General features: G+C 39.1%; 1 protein-coding gene across 2 annotated transcripts in view; it reads left to right on the top strand.

The window, feature by feature from the left end:
• si:ch211-191a24.3 (tensin-3) overlaps window positions 1–12642 on the top strand; it is a 66370-nt gene that overhangs the window by 17519 nt on the left and 36209 nt on the right. For both annotated transcript variants that reach the window (XM_024279042.2, XM_024279043.2), the window contains 2 exons: window positions 1967–2071; window positions 10393–11250. In XM_024279042.2, coding sequence (XP_024134810.1) covers window positions 1967–2071; window positions 10393–11250 — 963 coding nt within the window. The remainder of the gene's footprint in view (window positions 1–1966; window positions 2072–10392; window positions 11251–12642) is intronic.

Raw genomic sequence — 12642 nt, 5'->3', positions numbered from 1 at the left:
CACAAAAATGTATTCTATTTCTACCTATTGTGTTGGGTTTAAAACAACCCAATTTGTGGTATTGTAAAATTTTTAATCAGTAAATTTTGGGATATAGATCAAGAGAGTTTGGGTTTTGTTTTGGAACAATGCTGTTCAGTTCGGTTTATGGTTCATAAAAATGTCTAAATATGCTCTAAAGGTCATTATATCATTTGTTAGTTTCATTTTGACTCTATTTAGATGATAACATGACAAGTTTTCTACTGTTTGGCTCAAATTCTGTGGGCTTTTTAGCAATGTTAGTTAAAGAAAATGTATGACATTAGAATGACGCCAGCTTAATGTGGCATTGAAAAAAAAAGTTTGAAAAAATTTTGACAAGACATATATTTTATACTACAAATTACAGTCAATTAAATCTATTTACCTTTTATGTCAAACTAATTTTGTCTTGTTTTAGGCTTTTTTAAAGGCATTTTTTTTAAACCATGTCCATTTTTTTTTGTTTCTTTTACTTCCAACACCATCAACATCTCACTAGATTCCTCCCCAAATGAGCCATATGAGCGATCCGAAGCCCCGCCCCTCAGACTCTAGATCTTTGGCATTGGAAGTCAAAGAAACAAAAGAAAACGCACATGGTAAAAATAAAAAACTGAGTACTTAAAAAATAGTGTTAAAAAAATTTACAACATCTGCAAAATAAGTTTGACTTGAAATATAAGTCTTGTCATTATTTTTTTAAACTTTTATGTTTTAATGCCAAGTTTTAGTTTCAATTCCAAGTTAAGATGACGTCATTATAACAATATGGTTTTGTAAAAAAATATTTCAAAATCATTTTCATTGAAAAAAAAATATTCCAAATACGTGATTTAAACTACAACAGCCTAATAATTGCATATTTTACTGTAAATCTTAATGCTGTATTATTATTTGTTGCTGTTTTTATTGTCACTATTTAATATAAACAGACCTTAGGTTCTGAGAAAGGCAGCAAACAAATAAAATGTATTATTATTATTATTATTATTATTATTATTATTATTATTAAAAACAGCCAGTTTTTAGGTTAAAAGGGTTTTTACATTAGGTCAGGACATCGTATAATTATAGTCAATTTTGTTTGTTTCTTTTTTTTATTTATTTTGTTATCATTTTTAATGAATTATTTATTGTTTATCTTTATTAATTATAGTTTATCTTCACATCATTTGTTTTACATTTTTAATTATTCATTTATTAACTTATTTTTAGTAGTCGTTTATCATTATTTTGTTTAAAATTATATTTATTCATTCATTTTTAGGCTCCTACTCAGCTTAGTTTTGCAACATACTCACTTAAATATTATAGAAACATTAAAGTTGTACTTAGCATTGCCCATGTGTTTTATTCCTTAGTATTTGGCTTTATTTTTTGTCAAATATGGTTTTACAATTAAAAATAACAAAAACAAAAAAAATGAAGATAGTGTTTTTTAGTTGACATTTTTAACTAGAATCGTATTTAATAAACAAAATGTGTTTTGTTAATGATTTATGGTATAATGCTGGACACTGACACAGATTTAATGAAAGCTCTTCTTTATGTCTTCCTCATCATGCAGAAGAGAAATTTGGTGCACCCTTACAAACTAGTGAAAGCTCATCTGCCAGGTGGGGGCAGTGTTAGACACAAGGCCAGTCAGAGTGGCCCTCAGGACCAGCCATCAGGCTCTCTACAGGAAACACTTTGCGGGGTTATCACACACACACATCAGACAGGAATTCAGACTGAAGTCCCTGTAAACACAGGCACAGACTTACTGCAGGAGTCCCAGTCAAGAAAAAAAAGCCCACATGGAGCTTGGACTTGTATTTGACGTGAGGCCCTGTGCTGTGCAGTCACATGACGGACATGTCTGTGTCTGTGTGTGAGTGGGCGTGTCTTTTGTTGTTGCTGTTGTTGTTCCTGACAGGCATTTGTCATTTTTTGGGTTCAGGAAGAGAACTGTGGCACAACGGACCAACGGTGACCGTGGACTATGACACCTTGGACCCCTTGGTCAGACGCGACTCGTATCAGGACATGTCTGGTCTTCAAACAGGTAACCCACACCACCACACACACACCAGTAATACAGAAAAACTAACTAAAAGAAACATCTACGACTCTTTTTTTTGTAGTATGATGTCAAATCACAGGAGTAATTCTCTCTGATCAATTATAAATCTGTCAAACTTTTGCTTATTTTTAATGTGTTCTGTGTACTTAAGAAAAAATTACCAATTTATGCTGAAAGAATTTCATGAAGAACATTTCCTGAAAGCATTTAGGAAGCAGGAAACGGCCTTTTTGTCTGTGGAGGAAGAGAACAAAGGCGAAAAACTTGAAACGACAAAGAAAACATTTTACTGGAGTCAAAGTGGAAAACACAGAAATGGTCATTTGCGGGTATAAGTAGTCCTGCGATGAATTAATATGACCCGTGATTAATTCATCAAACCTAATTGCTTTAAAAAGCCTCATTTTGAGGTATTTTCATTTTAATCTATGACATCGTGCTAAGGTAGAAGACCAAAATTCAACTAAAAAAGTGGCTTTATGAAGTTTTTTTTTTACTCTACTTTTACCACCAAGGGGTATTTTTTCCATCTCAAACAATTGAGAGAAAAAAAACAATAACAACATCAGGTCAAGAGTGTTTAATTTAACACATCAAAAACAGTAGAGACACTTTTGTCAGGATTCTAAAAATATTGAACACAGGCTTCAAATGAATGCCATTATAATTAAGATGAAATACAGCATTCCGCAGTTTATCATATCAGCAAGACAGCAGAAAAGACGAGTGATTTCATGGTTTCCTTCAACCTTTATGGTGAATTTGATCATTTTGAAGACTGGGATGCGACAGAAAAGAAAGAGAGAAAGAAATATAACTAGAAGAAGATGAGGAGGCGACACCGAAAGAATTGAACTGACTTGAATTTTTTGTTATAACTGAACAAAATAGGCAGTAGAGGTACATTTTTCCCTCAGAAATGACAATCAGCATATTCTCCACTTTCCTCCACTGCTTCAGAGTAAGATCAATATAGGATCGATAGCCGTCACCATGACAACGCGTCACTATGTGTATCAAATAGTCCACTTTTTGTCAAAATAATTTCAACCTAAAAGAAAAAACAAGATTTAAGTGCTAATCATTTATTATTTGTTTATTTCTAAAGTGACCATGGTAAAACCAGGATGAGGCCCTTCAAGATATTCATTATCAAAAATCAATGGACTTTACTTTGCGAATTAACCTCTCAACGTCGTCAGGCCTTCGCTCCGTCCTTTAATTTAAGATAACGAACACCTCATTGAGGGTTGTTAGACTGCAGCCCTTGAGGGCCGGCTTCCTGCTGGTTTTGGTGACCTGGATCAGGTGTGTTTAACCATTAAGGAGCTTCAGTGGTAGCTTAGTTAGAAAACATGAAGGACACACTCAAAGCCTGGAGTTTGACACCTGTGCCTTACATAATAGATAATAAAGAATAAAAATGAGTTCAATGTAATTAAACAAATAACATACTAATTTATCTGTAATTAATTAATTGACACTAACGTGATAGTTTGACACCCCTAGTTATGAACCTTATTAGGTTTATCTAAAACTGCTAGTTAAACTGTAACAAGACGTGAAAATCTCTATTAAATTCTGGACATCATAAAGGTTGTTATTTGAATATTATAAAATTTTGAAATTTGTCTCTTTTTTAGATAACATTTAATTACAAATTGATAAAAACTGACATGTTATTGAAAATATTTCCATTCGGACTCTTGCTAAGCCAAAAGGTGAACATTTCTTGCTACAGGAAACCTTTTATGGTAAAAAATAAACTCTAAAACATCATTGGTGCCCACTGTAGCTTGTATAAAACTGATTAAATGTTAAATTTTTTTGCTAGGCAACTTTTATTTTGACACAAAGAAATGAAAGTTGCAGATTTGTCCCCCCCCAGAAAATATATTTTTTTGTTACATAATGGTGACTTTTTGATTAATTATTGATTAATAGACAATCTTTAAATGGACAGACTGATGGTAATGGATGCATAAAAAGAGGGCTAAACTATATGGATGTATCAATGGATGGATGGACAAAAGTGTGCATAGATAGAAGAATCTATCGATGGGCAAATTCATAGAATAATGGATGTTGCCAGTCATTCCTGAGCAGCGCACAACTGAAAATGTCTACTTCTGCATCTGTGATCAAAACAGTGGTGGCTTGGGATGTCTGGTGGAGGAAAACAGAATGCGGGCCTCTGTTTTAGAACTTAGTCACAGCTACAGTGGCAGAAATGAAATCCTGTTCACCTGTTCATTCACATTTGTTATGGGACGGATAACACATCAATGTAAGGCTTGGGTCATCTGAAGACCATAAGAGAGCACAAGGGTTAAAGGGTAACTAAACAATGGATTAACTTTTTTTGGCTGTTTATCTGTACACATGGGGCTTTAAAAGTCCGGAATGTTGGTCCACGCCAAATTTTTGACAATTTAAAATAAACTAAAATTAAAGTCTAAAATTGTCTGTGTGCTGACCCCTAGAGGCTGAAACAAGGTATTACAGTTCAATTTTGTGATTGGTCAAGTGGTGTAAGCCCCACGCCATTTCAGAAGTTTCAAGTAATCATGCTCTGTAGCTCCATTATAAAAGCCCATCTTTGAACGCCGTCAAGGTGTTGGCATATGACTCTGACAGTGGCAGAGCTTGCTTTCTCGCTAATCCGGCTCCTGAGCATTTGGCGGGATGGGGAGACACCCTGCTCGGGCCTTAGTATATTTTTCTTATTTTCATTGAGACAATAATAAAAACATCCTCTGTTTTTTTAAATCTGGGCTAAGAGCGGAGTCAGTCTCCAACCAACAATCTTGTTGTGTGTGTCATTTAAATTAACCTTAGAAATACAACACACGCATGACAATCACACATTCCATTGTCATGACGACCCTTGAGGTGGCTGTATGAGCCACAGGAGAATTGCAAGAGACACCTGCACTCCTCTTGAGATGCAGCCGCTCCTGTTTACGACCCTCCACAGGTCCAGACAACCCAAAAACCTGCAGTGTGTGACTAGGACTTCAAATGTTGTCACTTTACAAGCTACAGATTGTATGTTTCTTAGAATCTGTCTATTCAGTCTTCAGAACCTGCTGAATCCATTTCAGGGTTGCCGGAGCCTATCCATGAACTGTTGGGCGATCACATCACCAGTCTGTTGCTACACACTCACACACACCTTGAGACAATTCAGAGATACCGATGAAACAGGTTTTTGGACTGTATGAGGTAACTGGAGTACCCGGAGAAAACCTCCAGGGAGAACCTCCACGTAGAAGGGTCCCCGCCGGGATTTGAACTAGAGCCTTCTCGCTGTGAGGCGAATGTGCAACATTTAGGGCAATCTAAAGGTCGTCTTTGATAAATGAAAGTCTCTATTTGTGGCTTCAGAAAGCCGACTTTGATGACTTGTATAATGGTGGTCGTCACAGCAGCAACACACCAGAGTTGTTGGATATATGATAAACATGATCATTCTGAGAGAACCTCTTGATAAAACTCCCCCCCCCAAAAAAAATAACCAACCGACACAAAAACACAACAGCTGCAATGCCATCCTGAACCACTCATTGAGGCTTCAGCTCCAGCTGTTTTATTCCACGGCTAAATTCTCCCCTTTGCCAGCCGTGTAATTTAGATTTAGAGTCATGTGAAAAACTCACAAACACACACACACGGGGGACAGGGAGCACTCAAAAGCGGGGTGAAGGTGCTGGTTAGCGGCGCCGCTGCACACAGGAATGTTGTTTTGAAGTACAGGTGGTTCTACTCTGCCCTCAGCTGCTTCTATCGCTCCATCTCCTCATCTTTCCCTTTCTTCTGCTGCCTGCTTCTGTACTTTCAGGTTCAAGTTGCAGGTTGCAATTTGTCCAGTGTGTCCCCCTCCCCCCTCCCTTCAGCACAGATTCCCTCCAGATCCCGCCTCCGTGTTTACATTCCCCTTCTCCAAATTTGGGCAGTTCAAGGTCGCCGTGCTGAGAACTTTTTTTTTTCCTATTTCCTTGAAAGTGTGTTGTGTGTGCCGCACACCCCTCAGATGTGTGCAGCTCGGGTGAATGATCCACACTTTCCTGCTCCAAGACGCATGAGTGCACACTCTCTCCCCTACCTGTGTCAGGCGGGACAGGATGCGAGGGGGAGGGAGGAAAACGCTTGGAAAGGCGGGATTCGCAGTGGAGGAGTGACATGAGGGTAAAAGAAAGAGGGCGGGAATTGGTGGAAGGGGGGGGGCTGTTAGCACCTTCACAGAAAGAATGTTCTCTGCTTGTCTTCTTCAGACAATCGAAGCTGCTCTGAGTCTGTTCCGATCTGCTTTCACTCCCATCCTCTGTCATCTGTTCCTCTTTTCCTCCGGATGCTCCAGCAAAGCCTTTCCATCCTGTTTCTCTAGCCCGAGCTCGGGACAGGGAAAGTTTACCCCTGACTGCCGGTAAAGTATTCCTTTCTGTGCTGTTTTTGTGGATAAATTCAAGTCTATTCTGCCTTGAAATGATCGGTTTGTGAGGATCTCTGTGTGAAACTTCTTTAAGCAGCTGCAAAGTTTTACCATGCATGCCTAGTATTTGGGTTTTATTGCCTCTCTGGACTTAAGAGGCTGTGCTCACACAGCTCTGGTATTCACTGTATGTATTCTTACAGTCACTGTTCACAGTGAAGCTCTCTTCAAATCCAGAGGAACTTGAGTTTTCCCCTCTGCTAATTTTTTAGGGAGTAACTAATCTATTTGTAAGTAAGATTGAAAAAGAAAATGTGGCAAAAGCTTCTTATTTACTACAATCTTAGATCTCCAGTGTGTTGTCAAAACCCTGCGTGCGTCAGTGAGCGTTCAGCGCCGTCCGACCTCAGGTAGACGTGTTTGACGGACACGTCCCCCGTGACACACAAGCTCACCCATGCATCCGTCAAGCCCACACAAAAGGGCTCTATGTTATCTACACAGACGACGTCTGCAGCCATGAGTCATGTACAGCACTGATGCAAGCGTGGAGTCACGTGTGGCTGAACAGGATTGATAAAACATGGATTAAGATAAAGTTTTAAGATACACATTTGAGGCTCAATCAAGAACACAGCAAACATAATCGCACCGGACAAGCAGGGAGGGACATCTACTTCTTTTTCTGCTGTTTACTAGCACATATCCATCACCTACAGCTGGAAGAGGCTTGGTTTGAAATAACAAAAATGCTTTGGTTCATGGCATTATTGCAATGATGGAAATGGATTACCATCATGCCAGGGGAGTCACCTTGGTTTATCTTTACTTGAAAAACAAACGAAGATGTTGTCAAGAATGTCACCATGTTTGGGTCATACGTCACTACCAAATCTGAGTCTCTAATAAAAGTTCAACCTAGTTTAACTTGGAATGCGACTTATGTATATAGAGCAGAATAAGTTGTAAAAACTTTTGTAACTATGTGTTAACGTGAAAGCCTGAAACGTGTTTTTAGCTGTGCTTACTTAGACTTTTCACTGGACGCCTGAACGCTTGTTGCGATTGGCAGGGTGAACATTGGCAGTGTGAACATTGGCAGTGTGCTTCAGAATTGTTAAGTGCTGCATGACTCCTTTGAGTTAGTTTCTTTGTCATACTTGTAGAAGTAGAACATATAAGTCTAAGGCAGGGGTGTCAAACTCAATCGCACAGAGGGCCAAAATCCAAAGCACACCTTGGTCGCGGGCCAAACAGGATAAACATTTATTGAACACACAAAAACTAAATTTGTAAGACTTTTAAAATTTAACTTTTTAACGTGGATTGAACCTCGAGACACGGCCAGTACCAGCCCCCTAACCTGGTACCAAAACCCTAGCCCTAATCGCTTCTGGTACAGCGTCCTGAACCAGTGCTGATCCACCTCCGGTACCGGGTTATGGTTAGAGTTAGGATACCGTCGCGGTCCATGTCCCAGTACCAGACCGGTCCCTGTTTACGGCCCGAAGGTTAGGGAGCATTGATTCAATTGGAAGTCAAAAAATGACGAGTTGGGGACACCTAAAACCTCAATTTTTTACGTGGAGGGGTCGTTAACCATGCGCCAATATATGATGACTTGGGAGTAAGAATGTGTTGCAATATGATACCAGTGCAAGATAACATCAGGCCGTTAATAACAAAAATATAAAATTATATATATAATCACACAGCCTGATCCGGCCCCCGGGCCTTGACTTTGACACGTGTTGTGTTCTGGGGAGGGTCAACATGGTGTAATTGTTACTAATAACTATCATGCTACATTCACATCGCCCTTGACAACACACGTTCAGGCTGGCCAACCAGTGTAAAGCCTATTTGGATGGGTGTATATGTGTGTGTAAGGCTATTCCGTTAGAAACTCTTGCATTCACAAGTTGCTACGCAAGTTTCTATGACCATTTTCGGGGTACAAGTACAAAACGCACAACCATTGAACTTGCTTTGAGAGTCGAACCATATCAAACTTTTACCAATAATGGACTCTGATTTGGTAGTGACGCTACATTTCGCACCAACTCTCTTCCTTCTGTATGTGGCGGACATGCACTAGTAAACTGTAGAATAAGGAATAAAAGCCCCTCCTTGCTTGTCCAGTGTGAACACCATGGGCCAGAACGTGTGTCTAATGTGTACATAGATTTAATCATTTTTTTTCCTTGTAAAGAAAACATTGGATATCTACTTGGAAAAATGAAAACATGGAACAAATGACCTGTTTACCTCAAAAAGCCTAAAACAATAACAACTGTCTGTTTCCCGACATGTATTGAGTAAAATATTGCTAAATATTTATTAGTAATGCCTTACATCGCAGAATAGTACTGGTCCGTGGGACACTTGGTACCGAGCTTCATAGGAAAAGAAAAAAAGAAACACAAGATTTTTTCCATTTTATTTATAATCTGATTCTGAAAGAAACCTTACTTTGGAAAACTGCTGGATTATCTCCACCACACCCAACTCATTCTTGATGCATGTCCAATCACTCAGTCACAAATGAAAAAATACCAGTTTTAGTGACTGAGCTTCCATGTTGACACTTATGGGTTAGGGTACAATCTATATCACATTTTTCTGGTTCCTTTACAAAATCTGGTCTACATATAAAAATTTAAACCAAATGCAGATATTTGACAGAGGATGATGATAAACTTTACCCTCAAAAGTTTGGGGAAACTGGAGGCTAATAACCAAAAAAGTCCCACTTCAGCCTCGTACAGGCCAGTCTGGGGAAAATATAGTTTGACATTAAACCAGTTTGTGGCTTGAAAGGGCTCGCTGACCAATGCCTTACACTACTTAGTTACAACAAAAAGTAACTTTGTTAAGTAAAAATGTAATATTTCATGTTGATCTAAAAGACCAAAATATTTATGTGCCCTTTTTATACGTCAAACCATTGTATAACTGCATCATTGTAGTTACGTTTTTATTACATAATCAGATACGAGACACATTGCAACTGATAACTGTCACAGAATCTTTTTCTTCATTATTTAGTCATTTTGATCTTGTTGATATGCTTGGAATTAAATACTAAAGAATTATTTTAAAATTACATTACAAACTTGAGGAAATGTGTGGTCAAAGGAGTTAAGTTGGCCTTGTTTTGGGTCAAAATATTGATTTTTGACTACAACACACATGCTTCACATTTTTGTCAGGCTGTGGTGTCAAAAAATAACTGATCTGGTATTGTTTCTGTGTTAATATGGTTGTGTGTCCTTGAATTTTTGCAAACTATCTTTTAGTTTTTTTCCTTCTCTGGTTATTAGAAGCACATTGTATTGTTATGAGTCAAAAGCATTTGAACATTTTGGCGTGGTGCACTCACGATTTCTAACCATTGTAAATGAAACCTTTACAAAAAAAATGCTTCATCCAATTTGGTTTGACACTGAAATTTTGCCAAATTAAAGTTAGTCACACGAGTACCGTAATAAATATTTCATTTCAAGGCGTTGGAAGTGAGCAATGACAATAAAAAATAAATCATATTTGTTGGTAAAAATAAAACATTAACAAATGTAGTTACGGACTCCTGGTATGCTACAATATTAATTATCTGTTTGTAGCTGTCACTGTTAACAGTTTATTTTCTAAAAAAATAGATTTGACTGACAATTTTTACAGTGTACAAATAAAAAATTTAAATCCACCTATATTTCGGGGGAAAAGCTGTCTTTTGGTTAGATTTTTATTTGTATGTGCACATCTGACTTAAAAGAAGTCAGATGTGATATAAAAAAAGATTAATAAGAAATCAATCAAAATTTTTGTTGTTTGTAACAGGATGTTGACAACATTTTTTGTCATCTCACAGCTTCTCCCCACTTCCCAGAACCTGGAAATGGAAGCTTGCGCCGGCGACTGAGGAATAAGAGTAGAGAGGAAGGAGCTTTCCAGTCGTCGGGCCCCAACAGTCCCGGCCGCAGTGACCGAGCTCCCTCAGCTAGCAGCGACTCGGGTCTGTCTGTAGCCTCGCAGGGGCTAAGTGGAGCCCAACATAGAGGCGAGTCCACACCGGACAAGGGGACCCGTGGAGGGAAGCTGATCTTCAGGGCAGACCCGGACCCTGCACAGGCTCTCATGGAGGTCATGGCACAGCTAGCTTTATCCAGTGGAGCAGAGGCAGGCGTGGCCATTAACGGAAAGTCTCCAAGTGAGAGAGAGACGGATATATTGGATGATGAGGACGAAGCAGAACATGCTGTGGACGGGCCAAGCTCCAGCAGCGGTTGTTCCCTCTCATCCAAAACGCTAACCGAGAACTCTACCGGTCGTTGGGTACGTCAACACCAGGCACCGGGTACCAGCAATAGCTTCCTCTCAAAGGATAAAGAAAGAACAACAAAGACCAACAATCAACGGCCTCCACATCTGCTCGCCCCTCACACTCCTCCTCGAGGACTCAGCAGCAGGGAGGTAGTGCACACAGTGCTAGTGGATGGGGTCAGCAAACAAACTGGCAAAGATCATACACTCACCACCACACTGGATCAAGAAGAAGAGTTGGCAGCTCTAACTTCAGATGTCGATGAGTCCATAGAGCAGCTGAATCAGCTGATTTTGGACTTGGATCCGACTTTTGTTCCTGTCCCTACCTCCCTGTCCCCCTTGTCACGCACCACCTCCCTACAGACCAACGGTCTCAGCCACAAAGGAAGTAGCCACCGATCAGGTAAGGCCACTCTTTTGACACAAAAACAATAAAAATCCAATCTACCTGGTGAAAAAGTTCCATGAAGAAGATTAAAAGTGTTTGTATGTATGACTGTGTTTGCTGTAAGAGTGGAAAAAATTGTTTCAACAAGCTGAGGACGATGTAAATAAGGGCCCTGCTTGTGACACAGAGATGTGTTTATCTTTAGAGTCAGCCATATTTTGAGTGGAATTATACAGAACTTGGAGAATAAAATAACATAATTGGGACGCATTGCTGAGGAACACTATCAGATTTGTATCTCCTCGAAGAATAAGATAAAGAAATCACAGATTTGCACTCAGCTCCACAATCTCAGATTTTCTTTGACAGATTTGCTTTGACTCAGTGATCTTTAAAAAACACACTGGCAACTTTATCTGCAAAGTGTCTCATTTATCCAGGGCGTCTTGAAGCAGAGTCATGGCATCTGGACTTAAGATCTTCTTACTTGGATGAGTGGTGAAACATTTCTAGAAAGAAGATTTTTAGTCCAGATGCCATGACTCAACTTAAGGACCCAAGCAACTGTTTTTGTAAAGCTGAATTAGGGAGTTGTCCCTTGAAGCACGTGAAGTCTCAAACACACAACTTGGACTACTTCTTAATGGTGTGTAAAGTGAACCAAGTCACTCAAATGACTGTCAAAAAACCCCACCGTGCATTCTAACAAGTGTTTGATGAAAGACTTGACAATAGGTGCCACATCTTTAGTCTTCATCCATTCTGCAATAAAAACTCACTGGCCACAAGAAATACAGTAGTCCCACCCCAGGCATGGGAAAGTATACCTTGAAGACTTGGGGGTTTGCTTCTGAATAAATTATTTACTGTTAAAAGAATTTCACAATGCTCTGAACCTCAGCACAGGTTTGGTTCTGAGAACCAAGTCATTTTCGGTGGGTGTGACCCCAGCAAGTTGTCTACTACATACCTGTATTGATTAACCCAAGAAGAGGATGTAGTCCATTGGACTCACTGGAGACTTAAAACTGGCCGCTCCATATCTGATAGAATTCTCCTGAGTACACGATTAGTGTTGGGAGTTGCAAAATAATTTTATGTTTCATTCACAATTTGAGGTTGAATGGTAGAGGTAATCAGTTTATCAAAATAAAGATCTACAGCAGTAGTCTTTAACCCTGGTCCTCAAGAACCAAATTGTTTACTAAATGTGCATTTTCTACTGTATTCTACTGCTAATTAACTAGATACCCTTGAGTCATCCAACCCTGGTAAATCAGTAGTAAGTTGGGTGGATATATGTTTACAAAACATGGAGAATGGTAGATCTGGAGGACCAGGGTTGAGTATTACTACCCCACAACAATGTGGATTTCTCACTTGCTGGTTTATTAACAAAAAATACAC

The sequence above is a fragment of the Oryzias melastigma genome, linkage group LG4, assembly GCF_002922805.2.
Source record: "Oryzias melastigma strain HK-1 linkage group LG4, ASM292280v2, whole genome shotgun sequence".
Classification (NCBI taxonomy): Eukaryota; Metazoa; Chordata; class Actinopteri; order Beloniformes; family Adrianichthyidae; genus Oryzias; species Oryzias melastigma.
Note: the sequence above shows the minus strand (reverse complement) of the source record. Positions and strands in the feature narration are given on the sequence as shown.